This window comes from Microtus ochrogaster, chromosome 22, assembly GCF_000317375.1.
Source record: "Microtus ochrogaster isolate Prairie Vole_2 chromosome 22, MicOch1.0, whole genome shotgun sequence".
NCBI classification, from domain to species: domain Eukaryota; kingdom Metazoa; phylum Chordata; class Mammalia; order Rodentia; family Cricetidae; genus Microtus; species Microtus ochrogaster.
The window spans coordinates 10455814-10475373 of NC_022023.1; the positions used below are offsets into that span (position 1 = coordinate 10455814).

Consider the following 19560-nt stretch of genomic DNA (forward strand, 5'->3'; position numbering starts at 1 on the left):
AGAGAGAGAGAGAGAGAGAGAGAGAGAGAGAGAGAGAGATACATCATTGACTAGAGGGTAGTGAAAACAATTAGAGGGTAGTGAAAACAATATAACAGAATGAACATTTACTTCTTTAAGAGTAACAACTGGAAAGGAAATTTTAATTCTCTTTTTCATCCATAGATTTAAATGGTAAAAGAATTAAAATCTTTTTTTCTCTTTTTTTTTTTGTTTTTGTTTTGTGTTTTGTTTTGTTTTTCAAGACAGGGTTTCTCTGTATAACAGTCATGGTTGTCCTGGAACTCACTTTGTAGACAGTCTAGCCTTGAACTCACTGAGATTTGCCTATCTCTCCCTCCAAGAAAACTAAAATCTTTTATCTATATTAACACAATATATATAGTTATTTTGGTTTTGTTGGTTAGTATGTTTAACAAAACAAAACTCAAGCTGATGAGGTAGATCAAGGGGTAAATGCTGTTACATCTGATGACCAAAGTTCAACCCTTGGGACCACATAGAAAGGTACAATTCATGCCTGCAAGTTCTTTTCGATCTCCATATACACACTGGCAGCATATGTGTGTATGCTCATATACATACACACAAATATAAATAAATGACACAAAAATTTTAAATGTCAAACTTTATACCAATAAATTTAAAGTTGACAAGCTTTTCAGACTACATCATAACTTTCCCTGAAATCTTCTCGATTTGAGGCTCAAGAATTTCATATGAATTTAAATGTGATAAGCTCTGCTTTCCCCTTTTTTTGTGAACAACTGAAAATGCTATGTGCATAAAACTTACTTTACACTACATAGGAAACATTTGAAAATAAAAGTAAACTTTTCCTACAAAACAACAGTCCCAGAAAAATAATCAAAAATATTCTAGTCAAAAGTATTTCTAAATTTAAAGTCAACTAAATATAAAATATTGTTTGAAAAATCATCCCAGTAAAATTACATTTAAATCACTGTACAATTTGCAGACCTCGAGAATAGCAGGTACAATGCAAAAGCAGAAGTACAAAAATATACTTTAAAGAGACATTCATAGGCAGGAAGTAGAAAAGCAATAAACCATAGATCTCAGGCTGCCTTGATACTTGTTATCCCCCTGTCTCAACCTCCCTAGCGCTATTACAGGCATGCACCACCATGCTCAATCTCTGTTCTCTTTCCTAAAGGACTTTTTTATTTTCAATTATAGGCAGTGGTGCACATGAGCACAGGTGCCCACAGAATCCTGAGCAGCTACTGTGAGACACCTGACACGAGTGCTGGAAATCTAACTTAGCCTCTTCAAGAGAAGCAATAGCTCAAGATGCTACTGAGCCATCTCTCCAGCACTCCCAACTCATATTCCACAATCTATTAACTTCAGTCATATATTGACTCCCTTGTATATTAAATGATACTAATACAATTTAAAATGCTTCCATTAATATTCCTAGGATAATATCCCTGCTCTTTTCAGGAGGGAAACAAAGAAGAAGTATATCTGGGGGGAGGCAGGAGGAGTGGGGAGAAATTGAGAGGAGTGGAGGGAGAGGAAACTGTGGTCAGGGTGCAATGTATGAGAGAATTTGAAAAATGTTGCCATCTCACTGTCTCTTTTCTGGTATTTCCCGGCTCTATTTTAAATTGTTACTCCGTGTGTGTGTGTGTGTGTGTGTGTGTGTGTGTGTGTGTGTGTGTGTGTGTGTGTGTGTGTGTGTGTTTGTACTTCCACATATATGTAGAGTTCAGAGGATAAGGTTTGGAAAAAAAATTCCTCGTATCAACATGTGGGTTCTAAGGAACAAACTCAGGTCAGTAGGGTTATCTGCAAGTGCCTTTACCAACTGAGCCACTTTCCCAACCCTATTACCCAGCTTTTGTCTACTGTCTGATAAATATATATTCATATATTCATATATATATACACACACACAAACACATTTATAAGAATATAGCCATTTTGTGCATCTAAGTATAAAGCCATTGTATATTTATGTATAGTGATGGCTTTTTTATACTTACAGCTTGTTTTGAAGTTATATAATTAAGTTTCATCCAGTAAATGATGGAAAATTGACTATTCAAACTTTTATTTAAAATATTTAAGGCAAGCGGCAACTGCTCTTTTGTTTCTGGCCTCCAAGACCCAAATAAACACAAAAACTATGTTAATTACAACACTGTTTAGCTGATGGCTTAGGTGTATTTCTAGCTAGCTCTTACACCTTAAATTAACCAATTTCTAGCCAGGCGGTGGTGGCGCACGCCTTTAATCCCAGCACTTGGGAGGCAGAAGCAGGCGGATTTCTGTGAGTTCGAGACCAGCCTGGTCTACAAGAGCTAGTTCCAGGACAGCCTCCAAAACCAGAGAAACCCTGGCTCAAAAAAAAAAAAAAATTAACCAATTTCTATAATTCTATGCATCACCACAAGGGTGTGTGTGACCTACTGGTAAGGTTACGGCATCTTTCTCCTTCGGTAGCTACATCCTGTCTCCCTGATTCCAGCTGATTCTATATCTCTGTTTGGATTTCCCACCTGGTTTCATTCTGCCCTATATAGGCTAAAGCAGCTTCTTGAATTAACCGATGGTAATAAAACATACTCACAGCATACAGAGGGGAGTCCCATATCATCTCCCCCTTTCTGTCTAAATAAAAAGGAAGGTTTTAACTTTAACTAGTAAAATTACATATAACAAGACAGGTATCAAGCAAGAATTACGGTTACAATATTTATTTGTGAGTCTAAAGCTTCATAACTAATTTATCTTTTATCATAATTAAGGAAAATTAAAACTATAACTATCTGTCTTCAACTACATCAAAGTCCCCAGAAGTACACAGGAAGTACATTCCAATGTTCTAGAAATGACAGAGACATCTTGCTGCCTAGAGAGTCACCCAATGATCTTCTGTAATGCTAGGGCATCCATCTTCAGCCTACATGTACATAGTAACTGGCTAACTTTTCCATAAAGCAGGAAATTTGAAAGGCTGTTTCACCTATCTTGACAGTTTGTCAGTCACTTTTTCTGTGTCCTACAGAATGTCTGGAAGTTTTCTCTGTGAAGCACAAAACTTGAAGGGCCATCCCATCTTTGGGAAAGTTTAGCAGTCACTTTCTTGGTCCTGCATGTCCAGTTCATACAGAATACCATCAAGCAGTCCAGGCAAGAACAGTTTCTTGCCCAAATGGCTAGCCTTGTCACATTGAAAACAAATTCCATAACAGGTTTCTTCAGTGCCCATCAACCTCTCTGAAGTAATTGGTGGGCCAGGAGCAGGCAGGTCTCACTGTTGTGAAAAGTTCTTTAAATCTTTTAAATGTCATATTCTTTAGGTCTTAGAAGTGTTGAAGATTATCTATCTAACTGTAATGGATCTCTGTATATCTAGAAAACCTAATTAACATGACTAGAAGTTTGACTATTATAAATGACTATTTATTGACCTGTATTTCTTAATGCTATACATTATAATATTAATAATTATACATTAATAATTAGAATATAATATAATTATTATAATAATCAATAATTATATAATACATTTTAAAGGAGCTGTATAAAAATAATACCTTAAACAAGAGTAGAAATACACATATAACAAAACTGACCTTAAATTTGTATCTATACACCAAAGTCCATACCAATGCAAAATATTCATTTCTATATCATATCCCCCTTTAAATGAAAACAAACATTTATAAACAATCGTTTTGGGAATCTGGGCAAAGTTTTCTCCAAACTGCTTCCTGCTGATTATTGAGTGAAGTAATTCTAGGGTTCGTGAAGACCTTTCAGGGGATCTTGTTCCATCAAACCAAATTAGCCTGAAAGGAATCCACAGGTTCCCATCCTCTGTGGAAACTTTCCAAAGTAACATATCCTTTGACTCAAATTTTGAAGCCAAGATACCTTTAAAATATATGTATGTTGATTTAGCTTAGCAGACCCCCCAGAATCAATTGTCTCTCTGCAGTCAAAAAATTAAAAGAAAAAACAATAATATACATAATCCAGACTCTGCATATTTTCCATCTTTAAGTGGCTTTTTATTACTCTATTGCTTTGTAATATTTATTTTATTATCTTTACCCCTTTAATCTGACTTACTCTTTCTTCTCGCTCTCATAAACCCATGTACATTTATCCAACTCTATGACCCATTCAGGGGTCTTTTTCATCTGAATCTGTCTTATTGTGTATCTGTAATCATCTTCTGACTAGGAGAGGTTTTTTTTTAAATGCTAAGCAGGTGTGGCTAGAACTAATATTGAGGCTTTGCCTATTGGCTTCACCTTGTCCATCATGGCAGAGGTATGTTTACTGCCAGGTGCGGGAGCCATGCTCACCACCATCACTCCAGGGATGCTGCAGATCTGTCACCATTGATCAACTTGTAGCACTCTGGGAGCCATGCTTACCACCACCACTCCAGGGATGCTGCAGATCTGTCACCATTGATCAACTTGTAGCACTCTGCTCACAAGCCCCATTTAAATGCCCCGTAACAGAACCTCCAGAAAGACCCAGAGCTGTTCATGCCACCAACATGTATCAGGAAGCTGGCTGTTTCTCTGCTCATTGCCAGCGAACAGAGCCTATCTGGGAGAAAAAAAAAATTGTGGCTACCAAGAAATTCCAATTATCTCCCATTTTTATGGGTCTTGAAGCCTTTTTTCTTAGACTTTATGTGGATGTACACTGCCAAACACTGGGTGCCTTTCTCCTTTGTCAGCTACATGGCGACTCCCTTGTTTCTCCTATTCTCTCTATCTTTGTTTGAATTTCCTACCTGGCTTTATTCTGCCCTGCCCCAGGCAAAAGCTGCTTCTTCTTTAACCAATGGTAATAAAACATATTCGTAGCATACAGAGAGGAGTCCCACATCAATTCAGTATATAAAGTTGAAAATCAATAAACTAATATACCTATACATTAGATGTAGCAAACAGGCACCTTGAGACAAAGGCAAATCAGCTGTCCAGCAAGCATTCAAAATCAACCACACACTTTCAGACTTGGACCATCACCTTCCTACAATGCTTGTGGCCTCTCTGGAGATTTTGCTTTTCTGTTATTGTTTCCATAAACATGTTTTTCATTACACCATTGCATTTCTCCATCCTTAATCATGGACTTTCAATCATGAAACAGACACTAAATCGTGGCGTCTCGATTCTTACTGAACTTGGAGCAGTCTGTTTCAAGATCTGGTACACAGCTGTTAGCTGATTGTGCTGTTGCACTGGGTGGGGAGGTTTCCAGTTTCTAAGATCCAGTTTTCTCTCTCTTTCCTGGTGGGTTAGAGGTCTTCCCATTTTTTCCAGATTCTCAAGTGAGCTTTTTGGTTTTGCTTTTTTCTACCAAGAGAGACTAGATGAAGAGTAAACTCAATGACTCAAAGTCTCCTCTTTTACCAACATTAAGCATCACAGTTTCCCTGCTCATAGAATTCCAGGTTAGAAAATTCCATCTTTCTTCAGAACTAAAGACATCCCTACATTGTTTTTGAGAACTTGCTAATTTGATTACAACTAAATTTTCTCTAGATGCTTCCAAAAAGTCTCCTGTATCTTACAGTTCTAAAACCCAACCTGAATGTGACAAGTAAGTCTTTGGCTTTCTTCATTAAGAAAATATCCAATATAAATACCCAACTGTCTATTTACTATTTCCCTACTATCTTATTTTCTTTTTCCTAAACTTCAGCTCTTCAGTATATTCCATCTCATGTTTTCATATCTCTCAGTATTTCACATCTTTACTTTCTGTTCTACTTTTGTGACAAAAGTCTTAACTTTATCTTTCTACCTCTTTGTATTAGCATTTTTAAATAAATCACTTTTCTTTCTAAGAACATCTTTTACTTCTGTAACTATTTTATTTTGTTTAATAATTGCTATCACTATAAAAATCTTTATGGGGGCTAGCCTATTTCTAAATTTTGGGGATTTCTTCTAAGATGAAATGTTTATTCAACATGAGCCTTCTGTTTGTTTGGTAGTGTTTAATTGTCTTCAAATCTCTCTTGATATTGACTTAGTATTCTTGTTTCTGGTGAAAACGAGGGAGATCCACCCAATCCAAAGAGCATGTGTGCATGAGTATGAATGAATATGAAAAATAAAATGCCCACTGCAGTTATGGGGTTAACTTTTTCTGAAGAAAAGAAGACTGGAGTAAAACATGAGCTGGAAGTGACTGGTAAACTTCACCCTAATGGTATGAGGAGGGAGCAGATAAGCAAGCCAGAGATGGAGACTTTCCAAATACTTAACATCCTTCAACACTTTTACTCTTGGATGAAGCTATCCTGCACCATCCAACTCTTCCCTCCCATTCCTAAGGGGAATGACTCCACTCTTCCAAATGTATCCCTTTTATTAGTGAGTCCTGATCCTTACTGATCCTCTAGACTATTCAGAGTTCCAACAAGAATGGTTCCAAACCCCTTAGAACAGTCCCTCTGATATATCTAATCCGTCCCTGGTATTTATACTGATACTATTTATTAGGGTTTTAGTTTCACCAAATTGTCTGGTCTCTTCCAGTATTTTTTGACATTTTCCTTTTCAAGTGTTCACTATCATGCCATTGGGATTTGAAGGAATGGGTTAAAGTGCAAAAGTAGTCAGTGATGAGCCAGCACACAACCTCCCGCCAAGCTTTATCTTTCTCATAGACAGGCTTGTTGTCATGTGGCATCTTCTCAATATTACAATCTGTGCTTCACATCAATGTCTATGATCAGTCTACCTCTCTTTGCTGGTCATGTTTGTTTTTGTGCATATAGGCAGGAACCTCAATTATATTCACAAGATAATTTCTGAAAAAATAGTAAGTTTTTTATTGTATCAATAAAAAATTTACAAGGAATTAAAAATATTTTATTATGCATTTTCAAATCCCTCTGTCATGAAACAGAAAATCATTCTCAACTCCTCTATTCTGCCTTCACAGTTGCATAAATACAATTATTAAAAGTATCTATCTGTTAAATCTTGAGGAGTTGTTTGATTGTATCTATAGAACAATAAACTTGAAAATAATCATAACTTACATAATACCATTCAATATATTGATTTCTAGTTAAAATCATTGTAATCCTATAAAAACAGAATACCAACTGCTTTTTAACCATTATATTATGTGCCTATGCAAAGAGAAAGACAAGGCAGTTGGAGAGTTATAACAGACATGTCTCAATATGTAAATTTAGTTCAATTCCTCAGTCATTACTAAATCAGATTAAAATATAAAGACGTGGATCGCCATGGAATAATGTCTTCTGCCTTCATGTACTTTCTTAGTACACAACTTTCCTAAATACAGAGAGCAGCATCCATGCTGTGACGACTCACAGACTGGATCATGACCCCCCCAAAACAACAAAAGCCAAGAGCGACTGCAGTGTCTCTGTGGGCTAATAAAACTTGCCTGTGTCATTTACTGTTCTTTGCATTCAGCGCTGTCATGATATACTTTGCACAACTGAGAAACTAAGCAAGTGAAATGGTATGAGTAAGACTGTTGCACAACCAGTAAGAGTTGGGAGCTAGAACTCTTCCACAGAAACACTCAAGGATTGCCACAGCCTCGGAGTTCTCGGGGCAGCAAATCAGATGCAAGTAATTAGGTTACATGGAAACTAAGAGATGTGAAAGCCTTGGCAGAATTTTAATCTCTGGGTCCATAGTAACTTGCCTTCCTCTTGTCCTTGTGGTCTATCTCTTGGCTTGTACCAGAATGCTGCTACATTTTCAGATACAGAAACATCGTTGTTATATTACTGTTGCTATTAATTATCTACTAATAAAAATAATTAAAAATGTAAGACAAGACTTGGCTTCTGTTGCCATAGCACTTTTTTTTTTTTAGCAAACATGTATTTCTTTCCTTTTTGCTGTTTTCTTTTGTATTTCTTTAAATAGTCTCACATAAATACCTGATCAGATTTCATGAAAAGGAATGCCTGTCTGCCTCCTGTAACTTCCTAAGCAAATAATGGGCATTACAAAGTAAAGTGGCTTTCATCAAATGACATTTTAAAGTGAACTAGGATTTTTCAGCTTCTACTTTGCTAATCACTTGTGGAGATTAAAAAACATGGTCTGCCTTTGAGACATTCAAAGTGAACTACTACCTAGACTTTAAACCCAATATCCTTATGTTTTTTCATTGTATAACTAACTTAATTTTATTAATTACAATGTATCTTCTGACAAAGTACTAGAAACTCCAGAATCTAGGTATTATAGAAAACATCTAAATAATTCCACAAACAATAACACATCACCATTAAGCAAGGCAATTAAGCTTAAATTCCTACCATTCCCATAGAAGTCTACTAAGACATCCCAATAAATACCACAAGATAATACTAATAGAAAAAAATCCTAATAGATGCTTCCTTTCGCAAGTCAAATGACGATAAACTCCATGATATGAAAAGTCACCCTATATAAGTCCTACAGAATATTAAACATATAGTGTTTAATGAAAATGTACATACCTGATATTTGCAAAAGCAAATGTACGTGTGCCACTACCCATAGATTTTCAGAAGGGAGACTTTAGAACCATTATTTTTTATTCAAGATTATAAAGACGATGTGTTAATTTACAGAGTCTGTGTCTCACCAAATGAGAAGGCAAAATAAATAATACACAAAGATACCATTCTTTACTTCTATTTATAAAATATTAAATTAAATTATAACTATTTCAAAATAGTTAAATAAAAATTACAAAATCAGTAAGGCATATGAACAAGAGCTACAAAATAAAATGTTTTCAGGAATTTACTAGTTGAATAAATGAATGTTAAGTTATTTTCCCTTTGTTTTTAATCATATGACACAAATAAATTAATCCCGAAATGTGTCATCAGTGTCTACCTTCTAGACTGCAGTGAGATAAAATGACTTAATACAGAGGTGCAAGCCTTGCTTCTGCCCCATAGAGGACTCCCTAAGTACTAGTGATAAACTTGTTAAAAGACCGCTGCTTCATTCCAGAATTCTGGAGACAACCTTAATTAAAGGCCAAAAATGAAACAATCAAGTTCTATATTGCAACTGTTCCATTTTATTCCATGTTATTGCTTGCTTTCACCCATTTTTAAAAGTCTTACGTGTTAAAGAATATTTAGACAAAATAGAGTAGCCTATAACCACTAACCTAGCATCAATGAGATGCTATAGTAACAAAGGCCAAATAAATTACTTGATATTTCAAATTATCCTAAAACTATATTAGCAAAAGTTGATTATACTTTACTGCTAGAGCATGGAAAGCTCTAGAATGCTAGAGAAAATGTTGTCACTGTAAAAAATGAATTTTTAACACTTAACAGCAGTTAGAAGCATAAGCACTACAATAAAGAACACATTTGATAAATTTTACACACACCTAGAAACCTATGTTTGCTATGCCCAGGAAATGCTAATTTTCTTTTTAACCCTTTCCTAACATTTCCCATAAGCCAACACCACAGGCAAAAGAAAATGTAACTCCTCCCTGACTCCCAGAGGTTTGAGCTGTTCCAAGAAACCCCAAACGCCCAGCAGAGGATTATATCAGGGAATGCAAAACAAAGAAGTGAAACATTCATGTTCACCAGCAAGTAAAAAAAGGCTCTGCGTTTTCCTGTTCCTGAGAGTGCAGTCATGGAGACCAGCTCAGACAGGACACTGAGGGCTGCCCACAGTGATGAGGACCTGCAGCCCTTGTTCAGTGTGTCTTGTAACATTCTGATGGAAAACCCAACAATGGTCATCTATAATGAACAGGAATTTATTGGCTAAACTTCTAGGTGCTGGAAAGCTTTTCAACATATGGAAACCACTACAGAAAACCACAATCAATCAAAATGAGCTGTGGAGCGCTGTCCCAAAGGACTCCTCTACAAAACACTCTGGTACCTAAGGCTAGGGGAACACTGAAGAAGAGGGAGCAGAACGATTACTGTAAGAACCAGAGAATCAGAGAGTAAGCTGTGAGATTGTGTCTCCCTGGAATGTCAAGCTACACACATAAAGTATCACCAATGTAACAGTCTAAACTGAGCTGAACAAGGAAAATAACAATAGCAATTCCAGAGAAAAACCTGGGAAGCTTCCCTGAGAAATGCTGTAAGCAGGAGAGGCGGTCTTCTTCCCCTGGGGAAGAGCACACCAGTTGGCTGTCCGGTGCCAAATGGTCATCCCTGAAAGCCTACATACAAGGAACACTGCATGCACTGATCAGGGTATATTTAGTAATACATATGTATAGATATATGCATATAGGCATGCAGTAACAATTAGTGGGGGAAGAGACCATATATTTGAGGGAGAGCAAGGAAGGGGTACATGAGATGGTTTGAAGGGAAGCGAGGAAAGGGAAAGTGTATGTAAATTATGATCTCAAAAATTAAAAAAAAAAATACTGCCATTGCAAAGGAAGAACAGAAGGCATCACACAGCAGAAGGGAGGAAGGGAGGAAGGGAGAGAGTGAAAGAGCCAGAGCGAGAGAACCAGAAAGAGAGAGAGAGAGAGAGAGAGAGAGAGAGAGAGAGAGAGAAAGAGCACAAAAAGGTAGCAAATTCACTCCTTCAGTGAGGCCCTTACAGGAGGAAAGGCCCTCATGACCTAAAATACCTTCATCGGGCTGTGAAAACAATTCAGTTGAATGTGAGCTCTGGAAGGACAAATATCCTAACCTAACATGCTTTTAACCTGCCACCAGAGATGGGCCGGGGGAGGGGGAGGTTCATTTGTTTGCTCTGTGGTTTGTTTGTTTGTTTTTTTTGTTTTTGTTTTTTTTTCTGTCTCTCCTTTCTGCTTTCTAAGCTCGTGTACGGTTTTTCTTGCTTGTTTTAACTTACCTCCCATATACAATTCTTCTTGTCATCAGCTTCTTTTATAATCATTTATTTCATTTTAATGAGTTTCCTTACATTTGACCTTTTTTCACTTCACATGCATCTTTACTTTCTTCCCATGCCAAGAAGAAAGCAAAGACACAGAAAAACAAGGAGTGATAACAACGCATGCCCAAGGGAAAATTGCCCTTTTCAATGCAGGTCCACTTGACCTTGTAGTAAACTGTCAAACCAATCAGAGCAGGTTCTCTACTGGCCTCAGATTTCAACCTCTACCCATAAAGTCCCTAGAATGAAAATTTTTTCCAAGTTAACATACAGAAGAATAAAATTATATTCCAAAGTCCTAACCCCCTAGAATACAAAACAATGCTTGTTCACATTCCAAAACATTTATCTTCTCGCTAGAAAACATGACCTAAAAACGCCCACCTTCTTGGCCTATATTCACTCACCACCAGAGACTTGTCATGAGCAACTGCTCCCAAGCCATAATCATAATGATTATTGAATTGCCACCAAGCTTGATGAGCTGTGTTTGAACTGAGCTCCCACACGGTGGAACTGAGAACTGGCTTTCAGAGTTGTCCTTTTCCTTCTACACGCGCACCATCGGATGGGCAAATGCACAGGTAAGGACGTGGATGCACATGCACACATGCACAACACACGCACGATTGGTTTTTAAAATATTATTTAAGAGTCCTATGAAAAGAGCATGAGCTAGAGAAGGGAAGGGAAGGTCTGGACCTACAGCAGCAGCTGATACTGGGCTGAGATAGGGATCAGATGACACCAGTCACAGAAACCGTGGACTAACAGATTTCCCAATCAAGGCATTAACAGACCCTGAATACTAACAGAGAGGGGCGGAGGACAAAGGAGAAGAGAGATTAGAAAAGGAGTCGTAAAGGACCCTGGGAGCCACAGGAAGGTGTCTGAGTTTGGGGGAAGGGAGGGCACTGAGATTTCAAGTAGAGCATCAACATGTTCAACAGGCAGCTTCTGAGACAACAGAATGCAGGGACTGCCAGCACGCCACGCTATTGGATGCTCAGGATAGATGGGCGTTCCTACACATGCTTACAGCTATGCTGGAAGGACAATGATACAGTCCAATGTACACACAGAACAAATGTGAGGAAAGAATGAGCTCCTGATGGACTGGAGTAGCAGTATAAAGGCAAGTAAAGTGTGAAATTCTTGAGTTTCTGGTTTAAACCACTGGATGGACAGATGGATGGATGGATGGATGGATGGATGGATGGATGGATGGATGGATGGATGGATGGATCGATCGATGGATCAATGGATGGATGGATGAATGATGCACATGGAACACTAGGGAAGGCTTGAGAGAGCAAATTGAGACAATGTTTATCACTGTTGTTTTTTAATATAACGCTATTTCTTTGGGGCTCATCTATCAAGTTGCTCCAACTACTCCACAACCTTTCTTGTATCTTTTTTATCCTCATGTGCCCAGCACAACTGATAATTAATACTGTTCAATTTCATTACTGAAGTGGTCTTATAAGAAAACTTGATTTGACATTTATAAACCTTATGTTTAAAATATTAAATGCAGATGCTCTAGTCAAAGGTACTGAGTGCTTAACACTGAAAAATAAACGCTCTTGGAGTCTACATATATATGTATGTATATGCACGTTTATAATTTTTAAATGAACACACAATTAAATGATTGGTGCCATATATGAAATTATAAAGCACAGCTTCCTTTTGGAAGTCACTTGTTATCATCAAAAGCTAGGCAGGTGTTGTGAGAGATGTCAAATCTTACTCTTTAGGTTCCTAATTCCAAGAGAAGGGATATCAGACTTTAAACATCCTTCTCTAAGGGTCCTTCTGGAGACTTGATACTTTCACATCTAAAGCACTTTTCTTAGAATTAAGCTAAAAATAAAAGAGTAAGACTTGACATCTTTCACAACACCTGATGCATGCGGTGATCTTGAAAGACTAAAAACCTTAGCCATCGGAACTACTGACATAAGAAACCCGTGCAAACGGAAGCCTAACTTCAGGGCTCTCCATCCCAGTGTGGCAGGGCAGAGTCTTAGCAGCTGCCATTCGTGGGGATAACTGCGTTTGGCACAGAAAACTTTCCATCATTTTACTGCTATTCTTTTGGGGATACGCCAGAGAAAATATCTGATTATTTATTTTATATTCTTACTATGCCTTTTATTCATCTGACCTTTGACAAATAATTTGCTGTCAATTTGAAAATCTAGAAGATAGTATTTTTTGAAAGTACACATTTCCACTCTAAAATATGTTACATTGATTAGAATTAAATATTAGTTCAACTGCTGTCTATTTTTTAATGTTTGTCATTAGAGCTACATTTTAATAACTAAAACTTATGGGGACAAATATCATCAGTACTAAGACTAGCAACAAGAGAGCTCAGAGAACATTCCTACAATGCAAACATCAGCAAATGACCCTGTGCTCCAAAGACAAAAATCAGCAGAGGCGTCCCCAGGCAGAGTTCACAATTCTTTACTTATTGCCTGCCTCATCACCTCAGAAACAACTATCAACACTTAGACCCAATTACACAGTACAAGCACTCTCACGACACAGTCAAGTTGTCATACCACTGCGTTATATCTTTGTGGTTTGTGAACTGGCTAAAATAATAACTGATTTAGTTTGCTAATCCCAACTTAGAGCATCTAACATATGGTAAATGCTCAATACATTTCTTATCCTTTCCTCCTTACCCCAACCGTTTGCCACAATTGGTAACACTCGGGAAGATAAAGGTCAATTCTGACGCCAATGATAACATGTCTCTTCTCGAGGCCAAGGATAACATGTCTCTGTGGCGCAACTGTCTTCTAGGCTCCTCCTTCTCCCAAGCTCAAAGCAGAAGTGCTCATACTCAGTTCCAACTGCGCCCCACAACCACCAACGTTTAGTACTTATAATCATCTCATCAAAATATCATACAAACATAGGTCAAATATAGCAAGGATTGAAATAAATCCCTCCTGAAAATTATTCTTTACGATGAACACTTTGTCTAACAAATCCATTTGGCAGCTTCCAGGACAAAGTGCTCACAGGCGCTTCTCTAGCCACACACTACAGCAATGCCCAAACCGTACATGACGCTTCAATGCCCAGAAAGGAAGACGAAACAGGGAGGGAAAAAAAAAAACAAATGTTGATACACAGAAAAATAGCAAAACGCATGTGCTAGACTGTGCGCAGGACGAGGGCTGTTGTTCTGTGTGGACTGGATTTGCGAGGCCTTACAACTGGGATATTTCACCAAGGCCCAGAGGACCTGTGCTTGCTTTGCTTCACTAGAGGGGGCAGTATGGAGGAAGCAGAAAAGGGGGAGGGAGGGGTGATAAAAAAAAAAGGCAGAGTCACAGGATCCTTCTAAGTCTTAAGAAAAACTTACATAATCTGTTCAAAGTCCCACTTTTTCATAAAATTTGCAAAACTATGGCATTTTAACCACGATACATTAAATCACTACCATATTACATTCTGATTTATATGGCCACATTTCACTTTTTTGAACAACACAGACATTTTGGGACCCAGCTTACTGCTGGTTAAGTTCAGTATATATTTTCTTTGAGTTTATCAAAATCATTCATTCATTCGTTTTCCAGGTGCTTCTAGGTACAGACAACTGATTGCTACAGGCCCATTGAAAGTGTGTTTTCCATCAGTACGCTACTACTCGCTGTTCCAACTCACCCGGTCATATACCATGGAAAATGCTCAGAAGCAGTTCTAACACATAGGCATGCCTAGGATGCCATGTCCTCAAGAGGGGCAGCCAAGGTCTTCCCAACAGCATACACTGAGAGCGGTAAGGAGAGGACCAGGCGCCACTCCAGACCCAGCTTAGACACAAGTTCTCTCTTCCAAAACAAAATGGGGTGAATACAACCACAATTACAATAAATGCATCGACATCAAAACGTTCTCAAGTCTTTGCTCCTGATGGGGACTGCATAACCGGGTATATTTAGAACGTCTGTCTTTGAAAGCTGTCTACAATTTGAAATAGAGTCAGCCTGCACATTCACTTACAATTTAACTATTCCAACAACCTATAATTTTGAAGATGTATTTGACCAATAGTGCAAAAGGAAAGACCAAATTTAATTTTATTTATTTTTCCTAGTCAGGAAGTAAATCACATTTTAAAATCATCATAGGAAGAACTGAAAACGTATAAACAACGACAATGGAAAGGTGTGGTGCGTGCCACGAACCACAGCATCTGGATGCCTAAGGCAGAAGGATTAAGGACTCAGGGTCAGCATGGAATACAGTAGCCTTCGGGCCAGCATTGACTACACACTGTAAGCCCCTACTGGAGATGGGGAGAGAAAGAAGAAATGCACTGACTAGTATGCTAGGTGATGATTTTACTAGGGTTTTCAGATTTTATTCTCTTTAATATGTATCTCTTTTAAATTAGAAAACCGTCATTCGAAGTGAATACTGAAATAGATTAAGAAGCATGTTAAACCAACACCCTGGTTTCCAGTTCCCAATGTGGACACAAACGTAAGTAGAACAATGAAATTGAGGCAAGGATATGAAACACAATTAGGATTCAGTTAAGAAGAAAAAGAGTGAAAATGCTGAAGAAAAAGTAAGAAAACACGGAGAAGAAAATATGGTTTGAATACAGAGACCAAGGAAAAGCAGTTTTTAACTAAAAAGCAAACTAGGTCCTGATTTCAAAACAAAACACCAACATGCTTGCCAGGATAAGTTCTTCTAAAGAAAATCTTAAAATCTGAAGGAGAAAGAGATTACCTTCAAAAGTACAGCCAGACTGACAGCAGACCCCAAAAGGTGTCTGCACAGAACAAAAACGGGATGATTGTTTTTTAGGTCACGGCCAGCTTAGAATTCTTTATCTAGGAATATTACTGTTGATTTAGCAAATACTCACCAAATTCTATTCAAGTCAGAATAGACCTAGGTGGTTGTAGTATGAGACATAAAATACGAAATGCCCCCTGATCGGACAGAGCTTAGAGTGTAGAATTCTTTGTTCAAAAAGAATAAAGACAAAAATTAATCCTCTAATTGCTCTCTGCTCTCCTGGTGTCCTGGAATTTCTTTTTCACTGCAATTAGAAGAGATCAGAACACTGAAGTTCTGCGCTAGATGCTTTAATAACTTAGCCAACTGCAGGCCCCAGGCTTTGTTGATGAGTGAGTGACACCTCTCACATCCCATGGACCTTGCAGGTCTCCCTGTACGTGCGCAGATGTGGGTGGAATGACACAAAAGGATTAGGAGCCCCCTCCCACACAGCAGTCTGGTGCTCCCCTCACTGTAGCTCCTATGGTGCGCACAGTTTACATTTCAGTCTTCTGCATCCGCTATTATTCCACCGGGACTCCTTCACTAGACCGTAGACTCCATGGACATGAGAGCGAGCGGCATCCGGCACAGGGAGCTAAGATACAGCAGCATGGTGCTGAGCTGCTTCATCGCTGAAACGAACTTCTACACGTGACGGACACTTTTCACTGTTAGCACGACTGGATCTGGAGCCATTTAGGAGATGTATCTCTGAGTGTGTATGCGAAGATGTTTCCAGAGAAATTTACTAAGGGGGGCAGATCTACTTTGCACGTTAGGGACAGAGATTGAATCAAAATTGAAGAATGGAAAAAACAAGCTGAACACCAAAACTCCTCTCTCTCTGACTCCTGACAGTGACGCAATGTGACAGAGCAGTTGCCTGGCATTGCTGCCACCATGCCCTTCCCAGTGTAATGGACTGTGTGCCCGCAAACCAAGAGTCAAAAGAAACCGTTCCTTCCTGAACTGGCCTTTGCAGGTATGAGCAAGAAAGAAAACACAAATGCATCTTATACAACTCAGGAGCTAATCTTTACCTACTCTCAGTGAAACTACCTAATACCAACTATTAACTATGAAAAATGATTGTGAAGGTTGAACTGGTGACATGGTAGCAGCATCTGGATTAGATGTGGACTCCAGTACCAGGCCTCATGACAATTTAGACGAGTGTGTTACTACACTTATGTTTGAAGATTAGTAGCATTAATATTACTACTTTAATATTAAAGGCTTATCACGACAACTAATCCCTAAATCATTTCTCCCAGAAAAACAATAACACAAGCAAAATTAAAAAAAATTAAATAAGGGGTGAGAGAGCTGGATATAGAGGTACCAACATGTAACCCATCTAAAAGTTCTAACGTTAGAAAAGAAGACCTCCAAGGGTACAGGGCAGTGAGCTGGTTCCCTTCTCAAATCAGTGAAGGTCACAATGACAGAAAGAAATCAAAGGACAGCAAGCTCCCCCGCCATTCAACATGAGCCTCTGAAACACACAGCCAACAGCCTCAAGAGTCACAGTTTTCCTTCTTCCATTAGTAATAATAATAATAAATTTAAAAACAGCTTTACTTACCAAGTTGGCCATATAAATTGTGAGCAGCCCTCTCCTGTAAATAATTTTTAAAAAAGAAAGATTAAGTTTTGATCTGATTTTATAATCACTTTATCGTTATCAAAAAATCTATTAGGAAGAATTACCAGGAGTCTACAAACATACTAATATTAATATATTAGAAAATAAGCAGATTGTGTTGAGCTATTCCTTTAATGTGCGGAGTTGAACCTACATTGACTCTACGTCATTCTAGTAGTATAATAAATAATAAAATTCTACTTGTCATTAAATATTTAAAGTAATCTTAATTTGTTGCTATTAGAAAACCCAGTAAAATCTGTCTCTATGTTGTTTTCATTTTTGAGATGGAATCTTACTATATTGGCCAGACTGATCTCAAATGTCTGGATTTAAGCAACCCTGCAGAGTAGCAAATACTTTAGACAAGATTGCGCAAGAGATGTGGTTCTCAAGCTTTGGGTCATGACCCCTTTTGGGGGGGTCACATGACTTTCACACAGGAGTCACAGACCTCCTGCATATCAGATATTTACATTATAATTCACAATAATAGCAAAATTACAGTTATGAAGAAGCAAAAAAATAACTGTATTAAAGGGTCGCAGTCTTAGGAAAGTTGAGAAACACTGGGCTAGCGGATCCAAATTTCAGTAAGAAGAATTCGTAAGAATTTACCTTGCCAAAAGTCAAGGCCAGAGAGAACAATTCTGGCTAAAGGCAACATTATTAAAACATCAGATTATCTTTTTATTTGGCACACAGGCAATTTTCAATTTGTACATAAGCAATTACAACCCATTTGTAACTGATTACAAACTCTACTAAATCACCTGGATATTTATCATATTACTAAGTAAGCAGTCGTGAGCAAAGGAACTTTCTATTGCCAAAGATGAAAATTCTCTAAATACAGCATCAGAAAAAGAAGTATTTTTACCAGACATACTTAATGGGACTGCAGGTAGAATCTCAAAGATAATCACAGCTTTTAAATCACTTATTTAACACTTAGTGCATTTGAGAAACAAAGAAACACGTTATATTCTCTAAAGGAAAGGTCATACGCTTAATAAAAGAGTTCGGGGCAGAGAGCAAACAGTAAACCGAAAATTCAAAACCTCGCTCAGACATGAATGACAGGAACAATCAGGACCCACAGAAGAAGAAGTTCATTAATAAAACAAGTTACTAGTCTCCAGGCACCCATGTGTAAATATCATGCCATATCTACATATCAATATTTATGTACACAACTGTACAAAACTCCTCCCTCAAGAATCTATGCAAAGACCAGATAGTCAGCCAATAGTCAGTCAACTCCCACTCACCCTCCTCATGTCTTTCTTTTTATGAGACAGAGTCTCTCTCTCTCTCTCTCTCTCTCTCTCTCTCTCTCTCTCTCTCTCTCTCTCTCTCTCTCTCTCTCTCTCTCTCTCTCTCTCCTCTGAAGGGGATAAATCTCTTAAGCTAGCAAACAGAATTTTACTAAACCACTGGCACATCAAGTAACCCTGCAAGCACAACATCAACACACCTAAAGTAAAAAAGAAAATTCTATCTTTGTAACACTTTAGCAGATTCAAAATAAATAAATAATAAATTTTTTTAAAAAAGTACCAAACATCCTGCCCCAATCCTCAGCAGCAGTACTGTCAGTACTACCACCACTTCTCAATGAAGAATTAGTGGTGTTTCATTATGAAACTTTACTGCATAATGCTTTGGAGCCAATCCTGAGATTCTGAATGATATTGGATAATGTATTCCCTAACTGAGGTTTCTGGAGAGCCTAGCAGAAACAATCTCAGTTCTGTATGCATACATATCTTATTAAATATATATATAAAGCACATCTGCAGCCTAAAAGTAAAAGAAATGGAGATAAAGCAGAAACAAAGGGACAGTTCCCAAGTGGTGTGCAACAATGGTCTGTATCCTGTCAATTATATTTTTAAATAAATGCTGATTGGCCAGCAGCTAGGCAGGCAGGGCGACGAGAAAGGTAGAATTCTGGGAAGAGGAAAGCTTGTGACCCCACCACAGAAGAAGCAAGATGTGACTGTCTCACTGAAGAGGTACCGAGCCACGTGGCTAACATAGACAAGAATAATGGGCTAATATAAGTTATAAGAGTTGGCCGGGCGATGGTGGCGCACGCCTTTAATCCCAGCACTCGGGAGGCAGAGGCAGGCAGATCTCTGTGAGTTTGAGACCAGCCTGGTCTACAGA

The 19560-nt window shown here is 38.0% G+C and overlaps 1 protein-coding gene across 4 annotated transcripts in view; it reads right to left on the minus strand.

The window, feature by feature from the left end:
* Nucleotides 1–19560, minus strand: part of Tmem135 (transmembrane protein 135) — a 224526-nt gene that overhangs the window by 111072 nt on the left and 93894 nt on the right. For all 4 annotated transcript variants that reach the window (XM_026784264.1, XM_026784262.1, XM_005357620.3 and 1 more), the window contains one exon: nucleotides 17329–17362. In XM_026784264.1, coding sequence (XP_026640065.1) covers nucleotides 17329–17340 — 12 coding nt within the window. In that variant the 5' untranslated portion in view covers nucleotides 17341–17362. The remainder of the gene's footprint in view (nucleotides 1–17328; nucleotides 17363–19560) is intronic.